This window comes from Glycine soja, chromosome 2, assembly GCF_004193775.1.
Source record: "Glycine soja cultivar W05 chromosome 2, ASM419377v2, whole genome shotgun sequence".
In the NCBI taxonomy this organism is placed as follows: Eukaryota; Viridiplantae; Streptophyta; class Magnoliopsida; order Fabales; family Fabaceae; genus Glycine; species Glycine soja.
Genome location: NC_041003.1, coordinates 22,813,986 through 22,835,091, shown reverse-complemented (window position 1 = coordinate 22,835,091; position 21,106 = coordinate 22,813,986). Strand labels below are relative to the sequence as shown.

The window sequence follows — 21,106 nt, the reverse complement described above, 5'->3', positions numbered from 1 at the left end:
CAAGCATTAATCATTTGCACATTTGGGGTTGTCGAGTTGAGGCATGGCCTTATAGGCCATATGAAAGAAAGCTGGACTCAAGAACAATTAGCTGCTATTTTGTTGGCTATGTTGAACGCTCTCGAGGCTATAAATTTTACAATCCCACCTTAAGATCCTTTTTCGAGACGGGAAATGCGAGATTTCTTGAGGAAGTTGAGTTTGGGAAGAAAGGGAACATAAGAAATGTTGTCTTCGAGGAAGAACCTGTTATTTGCAGTGATCAAGTCCTCGTACCAATTATTGTTCAAGACACAACTCCAGTAATAGAAGACAATGTTCAAACTATTGACATTATTCCAGAACAAGACAACAATGAGGTTCTCCCTCAAATACCTTTAGAGCTACCTCAACAACCTCAAGAAGGATTCAAAGGGTAATATCGAGAGATATAAGGCTCTTCTACTTGCTAAAGACTTTACTCAGAAGGAAGCCATTGACTATAAAGAAACCTATTCTCCAGTATCTTCAAAGGATTCTTTTGGTTAAATTGTGTAATTTTAAGAAAATTTGTGTAATTTTAAGACCTCCCATTTGTTATATTAATTTGTCTTGTATTTTTTGGTTAAATTGATTGAAACAACATGTTGCCAAAGTAACCTCTGTTGCGTAAGTTAATTTGATTGAATTTACATGGATGTTGCATGGAATTATTGTGAAGTGTGTTCGGCCCAAAGGAAGACACAATTTGACAGAATAATTACATGTTTGCAATGGTAAACATGTGGTGATTATAAATAGTGTGATTTTCCATGTGAATAATGAAATGTTCAAAGACAATCATTATTTGACAGGAATAATCATCATATAAGATTTCCATGTGAGCAATGGAGTGTCAAAAGGCAACCTTTGTTTGACGAGACTTATCACCAATGTTTGATCAATGCGTTGAGAGTACCACTTGCAATTAGTCTTTTTCAATCCAAAGATTGAGGATTAATGGTGCGTTAGGTATCTTCTTTGGGTCTTGAAATTTACCATAAAGATTATTTGTGCATTACATGTTTATTGTTCTCTTCTTTAATTGTTGTTGTTGTTACTACTATGGTTTAAATTACTCATATGTGAATCCCAAATCTGCATGTATAAAATTTAGAGTTTGAAATTATTTTGTGGGAGTCCTAAGGTGATATACAAGTAATCTTGGTATGTAACACTAGAATTAGTAAAGCGCATTATGCGTTAATTGAAGAGAACAAGAAACTATGTGTTTTCATATCGAAAGACTAGAAGTTTAGAGATCATTGGGTATTCTGACTTCGATTTTTCAGAATGTCTTAATAGCAATCACTCTACATAAGGATCCACATTTAACCATGTTGGTGGAGTTAATATTTTTCTATGAGGCATCATACTAGAATTTATGATTGCTAAATTATCGTAATCGGTTTGCATGTTGTCGCCAACATTAAGTAGCCATCAGGTGTTTATTGAGACAATATCTTAGCAGTCTTATTAAGGATTCAACCAAATAAAAGTTTGTTGACATAAAATATTTGGTTGTTAAATAAAGAATCCAGAAAATATAGATTTGTATAGAACATATAGGAACTCATTCCATGCTAGCTGATCCACTTACTAAAGGTATGACACTAAAGTTTTTTTTTTTCACGAGCACACTGCTCATATGGGTGTAATTCCTGATAGTACCTTAGTTTAGTGGGAGTCATACTCATGTTCTATATCTTACAGTTTGCAAACATTTTGTTATTTGGATTTTTTGCAAAAATAAAGTTGAAGTTTATCATTTCATTATAAGTTTGTTTGTGTGCAATATTTGTATTGCATTTTGGATTGATCTCTATAAAGAATAAAGTTTAGACTAGTTGGAAGTAGACATGATTAAGATCATATTGTATGTAATTTCCATGCTACTTATCCATATTTGATCTATGTCATCGAGTATGAGTAACAGTGGTGATCATTGTGGCTTAGTCAAGCTAAATTGTGATGAAAACTGCAGTGGTTTCCTGTTGCTATATGAGATGGACCAGATTGTATAAAAGGAGTCTAAAAGTAAATAACATACGGTTGCGCGCCTAAAGAATTTTGTGATATAAATGTCTAAGGTTAATATGAAGCCCAAGTGAGAGATTGTTAGGAATTTTATAATTCCTAATTAATTAATATGGGCTGCATATTATACTATAACATTTATATTAGTTATTTACATTTAAATGAGTTCAATATAAAGTGATCTATTTAAGTGAACCCATTAGACTGTTAGAAAATTGATATGAGCTTAATGAGCGAAAACCAGTTTGACCCATTAGGGGATAATGAGAACCTTAATAGGTTTAAAACATAAGGCATGGTTATGGTCCCCCAAGACACCAAATCAATAAACAGTTTCTCCTCCCCCCATTTGAAGAGAAAACAAAGGTCCCATAAGGAAAAAGGTGATTTGGTTGAGGAAGGTCATTAAATCAATTGTTCGTGACCACTATCAGATTCCGCTGTGTGTTGATTAAAATCTTTATGGATCCAGGTATTCCTTAAAACCTCTTGATAATCTGACGTAATGTGTTATGGTGTTCATTTGGTATTTTGTAAGGTTTATAGAAAATTCCCAACATCTAACTCTCATGCTTAGCTTCGGTTGATTGAAATCTTCTATCAAAAAATATACAAGAAAATTTTTTATTCATTGGAAAAGAATAAAAGTATAAAGTTGCATGCATGTGTTGATGACTCATGGATTTATTACTACTTTTTTTTATCATTGTGTTGCTAAAAAAAATAATCTAGGAGTCATCCGTTAAAATTTACTATTCAATCGTGATCTCCCCCAGCCTTTGTGTTACTGCTTATATTGTTGAAGTGTTGATGATCACAAAACGGTATGTTTTATCATTCATAATATTGTTCTTAACTTTCCACACTCTCCATGTGCAGCAGGGATTCCTTCCCAACGAAGAAGTTTGTAAACATTAGCTAGCAATACTGGTGAATAGGAGCAGAAGGCATTTTTCTGTGTACGTATACTTGGCTAAACAAAAGGGATGGCATTTTTTTCTGATTTAAAAGATGGCATTTAGTGTAATGATTTTTTTGTACAGATTGTTTATTGATCATAATTATTAGTCTGTCCTCAACTATAAACTAATGGTTTGCTTATTGCAACACCATATTATTGCTCCCAGGTTCAAATCCAAAACAAAACCAACAACATACTATTTATTTATTTTTTAACTTTCACTTTTTATTAGTTTTGTAACTGACATTTTAGTCAAATCATAATATATATATATATATATATATATATATATATATATATATATATATATTACAATTTTAAATGATCGGTTACAAAATATTAATTGTAACAAAATTACATAATTACTATTACTTTTTTTGAAGAATTACAATGACTACTAAATATTACACGACATAAGTCTGATTGCATTTCTTTGACTAAAACATTCAACTAATTACTACATTTTTTACAATATAAATTATATTTATCTTACATATTAAACTAGCTCAGTGTTCCATGTCCTGCATGAATACTAATTTTATAATTTATACTTGTATGAGAATGACAATGATTAATTTCAACCATTATATTAAAATGAAATATCAAGATTAAAACATTTTAAATTTAAATTAAAAACTAATTTAATCATAAAATCTCTATAAGATTTATCAAACAAAAGATTAAATATCTTAAGAATTTAATTTACGTCAAAATCATTATTATAATCACCACTATCGTTGTCACCACCAACATTGTGATCATGGTCACCAACATGATGATAATTCCAGCTACCACCTTATGTGATAATAATCATCTTATGTGAGAATAAAAATAAATAATCTTATTGAAAAATGTGATGCACTTGAGGATTGAAAAAAAAATTCTGAAATATAATTGAAAATATCAAATATTTCAGGGACTTGGATTAATTTAATCTTAAAATTAAATTATATACGTAATAAAAAAAATTATGTTTGTATTTTGCATAAATTTACAAAAATATAAAAATTATGAAATTTAAATAAAAAATTACAAAAATCAAAATATTTTGATGCACAGGTACCAAGTCTAGTTTCTTTAATTTGGGTTATGTAATTTGTATATGTTTGCCACGCCATGAAAACAACCTACACCGTTCCATTTTCTCGGGTTCTACTTTTGGTTAATGGTTATACTTTTCCGTGGAACAAAAGTATACCTCTCTTATAAGTTGTAACCTCGTTGTTGTTTTTCTTTTTGCTTTTTTAAATTGCACCAACCATATTACATAACTCTGTCATGTTTCGCCCCCATTCTGAGGTCTACCAAGCGTTACCACAAGATTCACCAAAAGCAAAAACAAAAAGAAAGATCACTCCAAATTCTGTTCCATGGTTAGAAAGTTCATTAGAAATTCAGAATATATAAAATATGTAGGCAAAAATACCATAGTTGTTGTTTTCGAATCTCTGCTATTATTTGATTTAGCTATTAATGTATCAATGGTTTAGACATTATTTTGAAAAATAAGAGCATTCTTAATCCAAAAACAAGGGTTGTTACTATTTGGAGGGTATTAATAGGCAGGAAGTCAAGAAATTCCATATCTAAATTATATTATTAATTTTAAGCTCAATGACTGCCAAATTCTCTCAAATTAAGTTTTGTAATATGCCCTAGCCCCAAGGAAAAAAAGATAACTAGGAATGCAAGAGAAGTTTGATCCTTTAACAGAAATTAAAAACCTGGGTCCTTAATATATATGGTAGATTGATAACTAAAAATAAAATATACATGAATAAAAGGAATGTAAAATTATAATACATATAGCTCTGCAATTAAAACTAATATTATTTCAGAGAACACTTCACTTTATCTGTATGGTGGCACCCCTATCATTGGCTCCAAGGGAGCCAATTGATGCCGTAGAAACTTGTAAACTGATTCAGTTGTCTCAGCAGCCACTCGAACAAGAAGACCAATTTTCTGCACACAAAATGAAGTTGCAGTTAGCAACATTTATAACTAAATAACAATACAGAATCGTAAAGCAGGATATTATAACCCAAGTGTTTTAACAAACCATAGTATCTTTCAATGTATGTTTGAAAAATTCTAGCAACATATTAATTCACACTCTTTTTAGGACACCATTAGGTAAATTTTATGTGAGTCTCGCCAAATAATTTCACATGAACCCACTCGTTGCCTAGTGAAACTCAAATGAAATTTACCAAATAATAAAAAGTGTGCTTGAAAGAGTGAATTGCTAGCACCCTTCTATGTTGAGGACAAAATGATCCAATTTTGATGAATGACATAGCAATTAGATGAATAAGAGTTTTAAGTGCTGATGTAAGTTGCAATCCACCAAACTAAAAGATATGAGAATTGTCCTATAGCCATACGCAACTATAATTTGAAGACACTATCGTCCTATGACAATCTAACAAGTATGAAGACTAATTCATTATGGGATCTTTGGACATTCCTCTAAAAACTAAATCAGTTTTCATTTTGTTTCAACTTTTAACAAATGTCTTTATTCCCTGCTCCTTTTGACGCGCAAAAACAAATTAGATATCTCATACATTATGATTATTATTATTAGAGGAATGCTAACATCATTTCTCTTATTATTATCAATGTGCATTATAAGTCAATATCTCTCATAGCAATACAGCCAAGATCTCAGAACAGGAAGAAGACTTCATACAAGGACACCTTGACACAGGAGCTACCCCTAGCATCATATCAAGGCAGCTCAGTCCTTTCACCAAATTTAAAAGAAGACCACATATCCATTCCTTGTTGGAAATAAGACTTTTTATGTTTAGGAAAAGTGTTTAGGAATATTGGAGACTTTGAATAGAAACTTGATAGGAAGGAGAATTCTTTATGGAGGAGAAAACTTTGTATTTTTGCTTGATACAAATGTGTAGGATTACATCTCTATTTATACTACTCTAAGGAGAACTCTAGACACACTAATTCTAGAGAGTTCTCAACTCTAGAGATCCAAAGAGTATTCTAGAGAATATCACAACCATAAGAAATATCTAGACACTCCAAACACTACAAGAATTCTCTAGAAACATGACCCATAATTACTTAAGCCCAAAATAACTAAGTCCAAGGAACCAAATAATTAATTTAGGCCCAAATCAAGTTTATATTTCAACATCCCCCCTTAAACTTGATTTGTGACTCCAAGCATACTCCTTAGCTTCACAAAAGTTTCCAACTTGAGTGGCTTTGTGAAAATGTCGACAGCTTGATCTTGAGACATCACATACTTCAACTTTACCTCCTTCTTCTCAATGCATTCTCTTATGAAGTGGTAACGGGTGTCGATGTGCTTACTTCTTTCATGAAAGACTGGATTCTTTGCCAAAGCGAGTGCTGATTTATTGTCAACACATATTTCCATAGGTTCTTCTTGTGGCATTTTTAACTCTTTCAACAAGTTCCTTAGCCAAATTGCATGACAAACACATGATGTGGCAGCGACATACTCGGCTTCACAAGTTGATAGTGTGACTATTGGTTGCTTCTTTGACATCCAAGTGAAAGCAGTATCTCCCATAAAGAACACAAAACTAGTAGTGCTCTTTCTATCATCCAAGTCTCCACTCCAATCGCTATCACTATAGCCAACAATGTTATAATTTTCAGAAGAGTAATAGTGCAAGCCAAAGTTTGTTGTACCTTTGATGTATCGAAGGATTCTCTTTGCCGCCTTGAAGTGAGTTGTGGTTGGAGCTTCCATGTAGCGACTTACTACTCCTACAGCATAGAGAATATCCGTCCTTGTACATGTCAAGTAACGTAAACTTCCAACCAAACTTTTGTAAAGAGTTGGATCTACATTCTCTCCTTTTTCATCCTTGCTCAACTTGCTGCCACATTCCATCAGGGTGCCAACTGGATTGGCGTCATCCATCTTGAACTTCTTAAGGACTTCTTTGGCATAGCCTTCTTGGGTGATGAAAATTCCTTTGTCTTCTTGTTTTACTTCGATGCCGAGATAATATGCCATGAGCCCCATATCCGTCATCTCAAATTCATTTGACATATCTTTCTTGAACTCTTCCATGCTTGGATTGTTCCTTGTAAAGATCAAGTCATCTACATACAAACACACAATCAAAATATCTCCACTTTGCGCTTTGATATAGAGTGCATGCTCATATGGACACTTGATGAAGTTCTTGTCTTGAAAGTACTTGTCGATTCAAACATTCCAAGCTCTCGGTGCTTGCTTGAGACCGTACAACGCCTTTTTCAACTTCAAGACTTTTTCTTCTTGCCCTTTTACTTCATAGCCCAGTGGTTGCTCAATATAGACTTCTTCTTCGAGAAAACCATTCACGAAGGCTGACTTCACATCCATTTGATAGATCTTCCATTTATTTTGGGCTGCCAAAGAAATGATCAGTCTAATAGTTTCAAGACGAGCAACAGGAGCAAATACCTCATCATAGTCAATTCCTTGTCTTTGACTATAGCCTTTAGCCACCAATCTTGCTTTGTATCTCTCCACATCTCCTTTAGCATTCTTCTTTGCCTTGTACACCCATCTTACTCCGATTGCTTTGTGTCCTCGTGGAAGTGTAGTAAGTTCCCACGTATCATTCTTCGTGATTGACTTGATTTCTTGGTCCATGGCGTCTTTCCACTTTATGTTTTCCGCTGCTTCTTGATAGCTTAGAGGCTCACAATCACCAAAAAGACAAAAGAGGTTAATGTCGTTTAGGTTTTTGGTTACCTCATAAATCTCTTCAATGCTCCTTAGTCGCGGTGTCCTCTCACTTGAACTTGTTTCATCCAGCCTTGGTGTTGGTGAGGCAGGTGGTGTAATATGTTCCTCTATGATTGGTTGTTCAATTTCATCATCTTCTTCAAAATAAGAAAGAAAATCATACTTATCTTCTTGAACACTCCAATCCCAACAATCTTCTTCGTCGAACTCCACGTCGCGACTTATGACGATCTTTCTACTATTTGGATTATAGAGCTTGTACCCCTTGCATCTTGAGTCGTAACCCACAAACACGTACTTCTCACTTTTATCATCGAGCTTTGTCCTCTTTTCGTCTGGAACATGGGTATAGGCAATGCTTCCAAACACTTTGAGGTGAGAGATCCCGGGCTTCCTTCCACTCCATGCTTCTTGTGGTGTCTTCTCATGCACGCTTCTTGTTGGGGAATGGTTTGTTAGGTAAACTGCACATGCCACTGCTTCAGCCCAAAACTCCTTTGGCATCTTCTTGCTTTTGAGCATGCTTCGCACCATGTTAAGTATGGTCCGGTTCTTTCTCTCTGCTACTCCATTTTGTTGTGGCGATCTTGGCACTGTCAGTGGGCGACGGATTCCATGGTCTTCACAATATTTGTTGAACTTATTTGAAGTGAACTCTCCTCCTCGATCAGATCTCATGGCCTTGATGGAAAGACCACTTTCTTTCTCCACGAGGGCTTTGAACTTCTTAAAGTTTTCAAACACTTCTGATTTCTCCTTCAAGAAATAAACCCAGGTTTTTCTGGAATAATCATCAATAAAGAGGAGAAAGTACTTATTCTTACCAAATGAATTGGGTTTGATTGGTCCACAGACATCGGTGTGTATGAGCTCTAGCGGCTTTGTTGCTCTTGTTGATTCCTTTGGAAAACTTTTACGAAATTGCTTCCCAATTAGACATCCTTCGCAAAGTTGGTCTGGGTGGTTGATGCTAGGCAAGCCTCTCACCATCTCCTTCTTCGCTAAACGTTCTAGACCGTCGAAGTTGAGGTGCCCGAATCGTAGATGCCATAACCACGAAGAGTCGGTATAGCAAGCCTTGAGACACTTTGCCACATCATTTTGAATGTTCAAGAGGAACATTCTATTCTTTGACATAGGCACCTTAGCAATCAAGTTATGTCTAAAATCTCTTAAGAAAAGACTATGTTCTTTCAAATGGATGTCATAGCCTTTCTCTAATAATTGTCCCAAGCTCAAAATATTATTCTTCATGTTAGGCACATAGTAGACATTGGATATGAATTGATGACTCTCATTCTTCAAACGTATGAGAATTTTACCTTTGCCTTTGACTGGTATCTTTGAGTCGTCTCCAAATGAGACATCACCAGTTGCCGCTTCATTGATCTCCACAAACATGCTTTGATCGCCGCACATGAGGTTGCTTGCGCCGGTGTCGAGGTACCACTTGTTTCTTTTCTCTTCAAATTTGTTTTGGCACGCGAGTAGCAAAGTTTCTTCTTCTCCGCCTTTTTCTTCTACAAAGTTAGCTTTCTCTTCAACCTTCTTCGAGAATCTACACTTGAATGCGTAGTGACCAATCTTGTTGCAATTGAAGCACTTGATTTGTGATTTGTCATACCTCGACCATGAATTTCCTCTTCCACGACCTCTTGTTACTTGTGGATTCCAACTTCTTTCTCCATTGTTGAATTTGTTGGAGTGGTTGTTGTAACCACCTCTTCCTTCTCCTCCATGTCCTCGTCCACGTCCACGATCTTGGCCGCGACCTCGTCCTCTTTGGGTCTTGTAATTTGCATAGTTTGCTTCCTTTACGTTGAGTTGTAGTAGTTGCTCCATAGTCTCCTTTTGTTTAATTTTTCTCTTTTGTTTTTCTTCGTATGCTTGTAAGGAACCCATGAGTTGTTCAATAGTCATGGTCTTTAAATCGTTTTCTTCAATGTTGATAACAATGAAGTCAAAACTTCGATTTAAAGTTCGAAGTATTTTTTCCATGACCTTCACCTCATCAACATCTTCACCATTTCTTTTAAGTTGATTGACTACGGCCAATACTCGAGAAAAATAATCAGAAATTGACTCGGACTCCTCCATAAGCAAACGCTCAAAGTCACCTCTAAGAGTTTGAAGACGAATCTTTTTTACCTGCTCAACTCCTTTGTTGCAAGTTTGAAGCTTATCCCATGCTTCTTTGGCCGTTGTTGCGTTGGATATCTTCTCAAATGTATCTTCATCCACCGATTGATAAATGAGAAAGAGAGCTTTCTTGTCTCTCTTTCTTGACTCCTTCAACGTCTCCTTTACACCTTGGCTTAGCGAGGCTTCATCTTGCTCCTCGAAGCCATTCTCTACGATATCCCACACATCTTGAGCTCCTAGTAGCGCCTTCATCTTGATACTCCAATTATCATAGTTTTTTTGTGAGCATCGGCATTTGGAAAGGAAAACCTCCATTCGCCATCTTTTGAGGATCTTGAAGCTCTGATACCACTTTGTTGGAAATAAGGCTTTTTATGTTTAGGAAAAGTGTTTAGGAATATTGGAGACTTTGAATAGAAACTTGATAGGAAGGAGAATTCTTTATGGAGGAGAAAACTTTGTATTTTTGCTTGATACAAATGTGTAGGATTACATCTCTATTTATACTACTCTAAGGAGAACTCTAGACACACTAATTCTAGAGAGTTCTCAACTCTAGAGATCCAAAGAGTATTCTAGAGAATATCACAACCATAAGAAATATCTAGACACTCCAAACACTACAAGAATTCTCTAGAAACATGATCCATAATTACTTAAGCCCAAAATAACTAAGTCCAAGGAACCAAATAATTAATTTAGGCCCAAATCAAGTTTATATTTCAACATTCCTTTCATCATACAATTAATGCTTTCACCATGTATACTGACTTTACCCTGAACCTCCCCAGCATTGTGTCAAAGGTCATATGCTCTGACAACTAAGTGGAGAAAACCCTTTTGTCTCAATTGGAACACAAATTTCAAATCAAAATATACCCCCAACTAGCAAGATTCAATGTACTACAAACAAATGTTAGAAATAATGTCTCATTTGAAAGATATGTGACTTATATAGGAACTAATAAATAAATAATTAATAATTAGAGACTAAATTGTAATTGATTTAAATAGGAAATACTTTTAAAAATAACTGCTACGTGATGAGAGTAGTGATTATAAAAGGGATTAATATCAAAAAAATGTTTTCTCGAATCTCTAGCCATCACAAATGTAGGGAGACAGACAAAATAATTAAGGGAGTGAAATCTTGTTTCTCTCCTCTTCCAAGAAATCAAAGTACACCGGAGAGAAACCCTACTATGAAAAAGGGTAAGCATTATTTATCTATTATTTGTGAGAATCATAGGTTTCAAGATCCTATTGGTTTCTTATAATTGTTAATCTAGGAAATCCTTAAAGATCTTACATGTGGTATCATGATTAAATTTATGATTCTACAATGATTTATTTTCTCCCAATTATGCTTGAACCCTAATTATGAAATTTAGGAATTTTTTTTTGTTGCAAGTATGAAATTTTATATTGAAAAGGGTATAATTAAATTGACTTTCAAATCACAAGTATGAATGCGTAAAATTATATTATTTTGATTCTGTTCAATGGAGAAAGACTTGTGATGTTTGTACTTGGTCGACGCTTTGGGCTGTATGTATTAAATTTGGAGAAAAATTTCAAATTTATCTTTTGGTGCTATCTAATTTGATTTGATGATAATGGCTGGTGTTGATTTTTTCCTTTAACATATATTCGTGAACATGGAAAAAGCCATTAATGTGACCATATATTTGATTGGAATTAAGTGTATGATGAATTTGTTAGTCACCAAAGTGATCAAATTTATAAGATTATTTAATTCCAAATTCATGATTATTTCAATTACTCATAAAATAATGGATACTAAATTATATGATTATTTGTTTATGGTAATTGAAATTCATTGTTATAAGAAATTTATGGATTTTCCAAAGGTTGATTAGTTGTTCTTATAATTAATGAATATAATTGTAGGTGATTTGTGTGTATCATTGGTTTTATTTATATACCCAATGAAAATAGGTACTACTAATTGGTGCATATTTAATTGTCAAAGAATGTTAAGAATTTTATTAGCATCATCATGTTTGTATGTTGTGTGTCGGTGTATCACCTAAAGGAGAGCATCAATATACATTGATCGTTGTGTGAACAAATCATATGAATGACATCTGTTTCATGTCTCAAAACACTTATGTGAATTTTATTATGAAGAGAAAATTCATTATAAAGCTTAGGAAAAATCTAACAGACTCAACCTAATGTTGATGAGAAAGACTATTGCAGACATTATTAAAACAATTCTCCCTAAAATCGAAAGTGCTAAAAAGTTGATGGGGTTAGTGGGAAAATACTCTCAAACAGGTAATAAGTCTCTTGCTAGGACATTAATGAGTACATTGACCACCATAAAAATTGATGGTTCACGTACTATGTATGAACATGTCATTGAGATGATAAACATTGCAACAAGACTTAAGACCTTGGGAATGACTGTGAATGAAAACTTCCTTGTTCAGATTATTTTGCACTCATTACCATCTAAGTATGGTCCGTTCCAAATGAGCTATAAAACCATGAAAGATAAATGAAATGCGCATGAATTGCACAATATGTTAGTTCAAGAAAAAATGAGGCTTAAGAATCAATGAAGTCACTCAATCAATTATGTAAGTCATCAAGGGAATCAAGGAGATGAAAAGAAATTTATGAAGAAGCATGATAAAGGAAAATGACCATTAAAGATCAACGACGACTCTTTGTGGGAAATTGTGGGAAATCTGGACACTTCCAAAAGGATTTCCTAAAGTGTAAGTCTTGATTCGAAAAGAAACGTGAGCTTAATGCTCATGTATTTTTTGAATCAAACTTGACTGAAATTCCTCATAATACATGGTGAATTGATTCTGGATGTACGACTCATGTTTCTAATACTATGTAGGAATTCCTTACAATCAAAACCATAAGCCCAAATGAGAAGTTCGTCTTCATGGGAAATAGAGTGAAAGCTCAAGTGGTAGTCGAGATTTATTTACTGAAAACTCTTTATGTACCTAGTTTATCTAGGAATTTAATTTCATTATCTAACCTTGATGTTACGTTACTGGATACTCTTTTAATTTTGGTAATGGATGTTTTAGTTTATTTAAGCATAATCATCTCATTGATACTGGTGTTCTTTGTGATATTTTATATAAATTGAAATTAGATGATTTGTATGCTAAAATTATTTTAACTATGCATCATAATGTTGACACTAAACATAGTTTAGTGAACAAACAATCTGTTTTCTTGTGACATAAATGCTTAGGTCACATTTCTAGAAAAAGGATGGAAAAATTAATAAATAATGAAATTCTTTATGATCTAGATTTTACGAATCTAAATATTTGTGTGGATTGTATTAAAGGGAAACAAATAAAACGTACAAAGAAATGAGCTACAAGAAGCACTCAACTTCTTAAAATTATGCATACTTATATTTGTGAACCTTTCGATGTTAATTCTTTTGGAAAGGAAAGATACTTTATCACCTTTATTGATGACTATTCACGTTACGATTATGTTTAATTACTGCATAAGAAATCTCAGGCAGTGGATGCCTTAGAAATTGAATGAAGTAGAAAGACAATTAGACAAAAAGGTGAAAGTTATTAGGTTTGATAGAGGTGGTGAGTATTATGGAAGATACGACGAAACTGGACAACACTTAGATCCATTTGCTAAATTCCTTCAGAAAGGTGATATTTGTGCGCAATACACAATGCTTGGTACACCATAACAAAATGGTATATCAAAAATGCGTAATAGAACTTTAATGAATATGGTTAGGAGTATGTTAAGAAATTTAACTTTGTTCGTATCTTTATGGATGTATGCCTTGAAAAATGTCATATATTAGTTGAATAGGGTTTCTAGTAAGGCAATTCCAAAGACACCGTTTGAACTATGGATGAATAAGACACCTAGTATAAAGCACCTGTATGTTTGGGGTTGTCAGACAGAAATAAAGATTCATATTCCACAAGAAAGAAAATTGGATGCAAGAAGAATCAGTGAATATTTCATTAGTTATCTAGAAAAGTGAAAGGGATATATGTTTTATCGTCTTAATCATAGTATGAGAATTGTCGAAACTGAAAATGCAAGGTTCATTGAAAATGCTGAAATCAGTGGGAGTACAATTACACGAGATGTGAAAATTAAAGAAATTAGAGTGCAAGTCTCTTTAGCTTGTGCCTCTAACAGTAAGGTGATTGTTCCTTTAGTTGTTATTCCAAAAATAATGAAGAGGAACAAAACAATAATGAGCCCATGATACATAATGAAAATATTATGAAAGAACCACAAGAAATAGCATTATGGAGGTTTCAAAGAGAAAGGAAACCAACTATTTCGAATGACTATGTGGTATACCTACATGAAATAGAAACAAAATGACAATGATCCAGTTTCGTTTTCACAAGCTGTAAGCTGTGCTAATTCTGAGAAGTGGTTAAATGCCATGAAAGAAGAGATAAATTCCATGAAACATAATTGTATTTGGGATCTTGTAGAATTGTCAAAAGGTTGTAAGAGAGTTGGTTGTAAATGGGTCTTCAAGACTAAACATGACTCTCATGACAACCTTGAAAGTTCCAAGGCTAGACTTGTTGCTAAAAGATTTACTCAGAAAAATGACATTAATTATAAAGAGAAGTTTTCACCGGTCTCAAGAAAGGATTCTTTTAGGATTACTACGACATTAGTAGCCCATTATGACTTGGAGCTACATCAGATGGATGTAAAAATTACCTTTTTTTAATGGATAATTAGAGGAGAATGTTTATATGGACTAACCAATGGGATTCTAAGTTGAAGGAAAGAAACACAGTGTACAAATTAAAGAAATCAATACACAGTCTTAAGCAAGCTTCCTGCCAATGGGATTTGAAGTTTAATGATATCAATGTTTCCTTTGGATTTAAGGAAAATACTATTGATCGGTGTATATATATGAAGGTCAGTGAGAGTAAGATTATTTTTCTAATTCTGTATGTTGATGATATATTGCTTGCAACTAATGATCGTGGTCTTCTTCATGAAGCTGAGAAGTTTCTCTTTAGTAACTTTAAAATGAAAGATAAGAGTGAGGTAAACTATGTGATATGGATAGAAATATTCCGTAATAGATCACAAAGATTGTTAGGCTTATCTCAGAAAGCATAGATCAATAAAGTACTGGAGAGATTTAGGATGGAAAGGTATTTAGCATCACCTGTTCCAATTTAGAAAGGAGACAAATTTAGTCTCGCACAATGTCCTAGAAATGATATGGAACGAAAACAAATAGAAGCAATCCCATATGCATCAATTGTTGTTGCATCTACCATGGAAGCTGAATTTGTAGCATGTTTTGAGGCTACAATTTAGGCTAATTGGCTGCGAAACTTTATTTTCAGGCTTGGAATTGGAATTGTAGACAGTATTGACAGACCGCTGAAAATGTATTGTGATAACTCTGCGATAGTATTTTTTTCTAGTGCTAAGCATATGGAATTGAAATACTTTGTCGTGAATGAAGAAGTTCAGAAACAAAGAGTATCAATATAACATATTAACACAAATCTTATGATAGTTGACCCTTTGAATAAGGGATTACTGCCCAAGACATTTATAAAACATGTTGAAAGTATAGACATTATTGTTATTGATGATCATTAAGTGTAATTTATGTTATGCATTTTAGTGACACTCTGAACTCAATTATGATATGTTTATGATTACTTGTTCTCTATCTTTGCATGCATGTTTGTTTTAGAGTAATGTTAACAGGTTCTGTCTTGAATAAAGACATTATGTTGGACCAATTATGTATTCCTAACTAATGGTCATATTAAGTAGGAAACGAATTTGTAGTACATGGAATGGACTATGTCGATTAAGTGATGTACAACTGCCATAACTCGAATTGATTTCTATTCTTAATCATGAAATTATGATGTACCTAATGTATAGAATGATTTAGTCATTTTAGTGCACATTATGTTAGTTTAATCTATTTATTTATTTATTTTATTTTTAGTAATGTCACATGAGCCAAGTGGGAGAATGTTAGAATTAATGTCTCATGTGAGATACATGTGACTTATGTAGGGACTAATAAATAAATAATTAATAATTATGAACTAAATTGTAATTGGATTAAATAAGAAATTTTTAGAGGTAACTGCTACTTGATGGGAGTAGTGGTTATAAAAGGAGTTAATACCCATTAACGTAAAACAAGGTCCATTTCCTGACAAAAAAATGTTTTCTCTAATCTCTAGCCATCACAAACGTAGAGAGACAGAAAGAATAGTCAAGAGAGTGAAAACTTGTTTCTCTTCTCTTCCAAGAAATCAAAGTATACCAGAGAGAAGTCCCACTATGAAGAAAGATAGACATTCTTTATCTATTATTTATGAGAATCATAGGTTTCAAGATCCTGTTAGTTTCCTATAATTATTAATATAGGAAATCCTTAAAGATTTTATAACAAATGGACTGTCACCTTAAACCCACTGGAAAAAGAAGAATCATAATCCCAACCATTATTTTATAGGCACTCGGCACTCCCTTCAAATGCCCCTAATTAGATCTAGTCTTAGTACTATTGTAATGGTACAATTATAACTCACTAACACAAACAAAACCTAAAATTTTCTAATAGTAGAAACATAGAAAGTTTCCTCTCTAATGAGCAATAGCAATGCACCAAAACTTATATCTTGGATCTATGACCAGAAAATCAATTGAGTTCAAGCAAAACTAGGATTATAGGAAAAGTCAGATATAAACAAACTCAAGTCCAGACACTCTTTAAACAATGACGTCACACTAATATTTAGACATTATGGTTAATTAAAATTGAATAAATTTATAATTTACCTTAGGACCAAAGGCACTGCAAGAAGCTATGAAGCTTGGTTTTGTAATAAAATGATCGGCCTTGTCTCTTTGGTGACTCCAAGCAGCAGAAGGATGCTGTAATTGCTCAGACATAACTTTTTTCACGTGATCTTGCACAAGATTCTGGATATACTGCATCTTTGGCCTTAAAAAGGCACATAGTACATGAATTCATAATATAAAAACATTAATCCAAAAGTAAGACAAAATAAACCACTCACCCCAAGAGTACAATCATTGCAATTACTTGGTAGTTGTGCATGTGTTCTTGTACACATCCAATTTTTTCTTTGTCTAATAACATCTGTTTGTAACAAGAAGCCATTTGAGTAGAATATCAGAGCATAGGACATTAATCCCAAAATAAAAGATGGTGCAAGTTGCTTTTCTCAAAATATCTCCAGAAACTTTATTATTTCAAACTACCAGAAGAGGCATGCTGTTTTGTGCACTATTTGTGATGGGAGGAGACAGATAAAAAAGCAACATATGCAGCAAAAATTTAATGCTCTAATTTTAGCACCTAACATGATATTGTCATTTCAGAAAGGCGATAAGCACAACACACTGTATAGGGGAGAGAAAAATGCAAAAGCAACATACAGTGCTAGGTTTGGATGTTCTCATTTTAGCTCTGAACATAATATTGACATCTCACAAAACAACAAGGACAAATCTTGTATAAGGAATAAACCTCTCCTTTTTAAGATCGCACATTCCCAAACAGTAATAAAGATAATTAGTTGAGCCTGCTGCCTGCATCAAGCCCAGGTGAAATGGCCTCAAGGAAAAGGAAAGGCAGTAAGTAGTAGATTGGTGCATACAATACAACTAGCCAAATTTATCAAGAACAGGCTTGCCAATTAACTGGCTTCATTCTTTGGCATTGAAATCTATTAAAAAATCCAAAGAATAAGAGGAAATTATAATAACAGAGGAGATTAAGATTTCAAGTTAATTTTAACAAACTATAAGAATATTACATGCAGCCCCTTTTTATACATATCAGCTTGTACAAATTGGAAGTAATATTGATAACTAGCATAACAACGACAGCAGTATAACAATTACCGTATCCAGAAATAAAGGTTGACCATCTTCTAAGAATATATTATTAGTGCTTCTATATAGATCAAAATCCCATTTTTCTCCACTTTCATGGCGCCCACTTGTAATCCAATCAACCATGACCAAATTTGAGTCTGGCAACACACAGAAGACTTGTTTCTGACAGTATCTTGCAGTGGAAAAGCATGTTACTGGATCTGGAATGATAGCTAAAAGTGCATTGCTTCCAACTCTAGCCTAATACACACAACGAATTCAACAATTGTCAGTTGTCCCTTGAAACCAATAAACTCACCAATAGTTAAATTTTAACCACAAGAAAAAATAAGGTTGTCTTGTCAAGGTATTTCTATTGAAAAGTATAGTGCGTTTATGCCATATAAAAATCAATTTATCAAACAACTACAGTAACTATAATACTCGTGCGAAAGCCTTATATCTTGATTGCCATCAGATATTGTAAATTGAAAAACAATCAATGCTAATCTATTTATTTTTTCCTTCTATCATGTAATATGACTCCTTTAAATTAATGATGGTGAGCATAAATACACGAACAGCAAAAGAAATATACAGTGTTGTAACCTCTAATATTTGTTGAGAACACTTGGATCCCACAGATTTGTAAACCTAAACAAAGACAACAAAATTATCAATAATCTACATATAAGCCAAGTTAAAGACTACAATCCACTCTAACCAATATCAACTAATCAAAGAGACAATATATCATATTCACTCACAAGCACCTGACGCAGAAGCAAGCTCAATTTTTTTTAAAAAAAAAATCAATAAGGGAAGAAAAATAATTAGTCAACCTTAGTGGAACCTTGGGTGGTTAACACCATGGTACATGTATCTCCCACAGAAAATTTGCATGAAATGTTGTCACCCTACATCTCATAAGGCAAGCACAAGTCCACAATCATAAGCAAATAGACACATAAAACCAAGGCAATGAAGGGGGCTAAGAAAAAACCACCATACTTACAGATACAATTCCACCTCCATAGTTGAGGGCATAAACCCATACAGCATCTGTTTTGGAAGAACCCACCTGCAATTAGTTAAAGAAACATTTTTAGCATACCAAGCTATGATTTTTATACCAATGATCGCTCCACAACACAAGCATACAAAGTCTATGCAGCTTAGTCAAAACATGACTAAGAGTATAATAATAAGAAGAATTTAATTTCGAAATTATCTTATATACAACTCTTAAAGTAATTAATACAACAAAAATTCAACAATTTTCAATTATATGGAAATACAAAAAGAGTTTGATTATAATTCACAGTTATGTAAAAAAAATTACAATTGCAACTAATAAAAAATTATCCTTGAGTCAACAATTTCCAATAATACGGTGATATTAAAAAAAGTATAATTGTCATGCAAGAAATATTTTGAAGATAATTATTATAAAGGTTAAGGATTGTGCGTGCTAATTTGTAATCAGATCACAGTTTTTAGTATATTTTAATTAAATTCATGTAAAAATGCACTCTATTTTTTGGTTGAGATGTAAAAATGCACTTTAGATGCATTCCAATTAAATTCATAATATAATAATAATAGTAGTAAAATTGAAGATTACTGAAAACCTTTTTGGGTATGATGAACTTGAGGGGGTATCTTGAGAAGCAACTTGTGACAGATGATCTGCCTCCCACTTTTTCAACCACCACTGAACCCATTTCCATTTCTCTGACTGCCTCACCACTTCTCATTATTCTTCCTCTACCGTCAACAGATGGTAGTGCCACGCGCTAGATTCAAAATTAAAAATGATAAAAAGAAGCATATATTTAATACTCTCCTTTGCATTGTTGGATTAACAGGAAAATAAAAGAAGAAAGAAGCAATAACAGACATGCTTGACATTTTTTTTTATTTTATTAAGTTCAAAGTTAAAATGAAAAATAAAGATGAAAGAAGTGTTGGAGGTTGAAACCTGATTTGATTGAATGAGCGAGGTGCAAGATCCCGACTGGTGTGTCACAACAGCACCATACGACATCGTCTAATAAGTTTTTCTACAGCCCTCCTCCCCTTGGGATGGTGCCAAGTGGCGGTGTGAAGAGGGATTGCGGTGCCAGAGATGGTGGGTGCTATTAAGGTCCTCCGCGACGGGTTCGTAAGGATGGAGCAGATGAAGAACCCTTTACACCAAACCTCCAAAGTTACTTTCTTTTTTCGATTTTGTTTACACCCGGAAACTGAATCATTTAAGAATCTTCTCAGTTTTCACAAACGATCCATTTTGTGTAATAGCTTAAAAAAGATTTTGAATAATACTGTCTCAGGGCTATGGTAATGGATTTTTTTTTCTGTTGTTTATTCATGCCAAGTTCCAAAGACTTTTTTTAAAAAAAAAAATCAAAATTATCCAGATTAACAAACAAGGTTACAGGACTACAATCACATTAACCATATTTCTAAGTACTGAAAACATGGTTTATCCTATCTTTTATGTGTAGATAGTTGTTAGTTGAGTCTGTAATTTTGTATTCCATAACTCTGCATTTATGTGTTATATAATTGTGTATATTGTGTGTGTCTTTTATGTGCTCCATCGTAATTTTTTTTTATTTCTTTTCAACAATTTGTTGTGGTTTTTAGTCTCCCAACATTGTGTGTATGTTTTTCCTATAATTCTGATTAAAACTTTTTAATCCGAAAAAATTACATTTAAAAATTTAAATTAAAAAAATGTCACAGGTTTGAATTCGACCAAAGCTAATTCTAAGTAAAAAAAAGTCACACGTTTTAATTTTGTGATAATAAAAAATAAACATAAAATATTACAGGGACAAAAAATATATTTTAATTTTAAAAATATCCACAAGTGTGACATAAATGAATAGGACCCTTTAAGTATATAAGAGGGATTTCATTCCTAGATAGAACAACATTTGTGGAAAGAAGAGTTATCCCTTCACTAGTACTCAACTTTCTCAAGGATTACTCCCATCACTTCTGTTGGATCAAATGACCTCAGAATAATTAAGAAGGGGGGGTTGAATTAGTTAAGAACGTGTCTTAACTAATTAAAAATCTATCATTCTTAATGTTACTCGATTCAAATAGGCTTTTACTACTAAGTTAAGAAAGTAAAGAACAGAAATAGAAACTTAACCAAAAGTAAAAGCGATAATTAAAAGTACACAGCGAAAATTAAAGAAGGTAGGGAAGAAGAAGACAAATACAAGATTTATACTGGTTCGGCCACAAACTGTGCCTACATCCAGTCCCTAAGCAACCTGCGG

General features: G+C 33.3%; 1 protein-coding gene across 2 annotated transcripts; it reads right to left on the bottom strand.

Moving 5' to 3' along the window:
- Positions 1-4,631: 4,631 nt before the first annotated feature.
- On the bottom strand, positions 4,632-20,174 carry LOC114391490 (urease accessory protein D-like). 2 transcript variants are annotated; one of them, XM_028352497.1, is made up of 9 exons: positions 19,792-20,169; positions 19,442-19,606; positions 18,826-18,891; positions 18,653-18,727; positions 18,420-18,464; positions 17,838-18,071; positions 16,988-17,070; positions 16,746-16,911; positions 4,632-4,981 (listed from the first exon to the last, which is right to left on the bottom strand). In XM_028352497.1, the coding sequence occupies exons 1-9, from the start codon at positions 19,855-19,857 to the stop codon at positions 4,868-4,870; spliced, it is 1,014 nt and encodes a 337-aa protein (XP_028208298.1). In that variant the 5' UTR covers positions 19,858-20,169; the 3' UTR covers positions 4,632-4,867. The 2 variants fall into 2 exon arrangements, with proteins under 2 accessions (XP_028208298.1, XP_028208300.1); XM_028352499.1 differs by lacking the exon at positions 18,420-18,464 and having other exon boundaries at positions 19,792-20,174.
- Between the last annotated feature and the right edge of the window lie 932 nt (positions 20,175-21,106).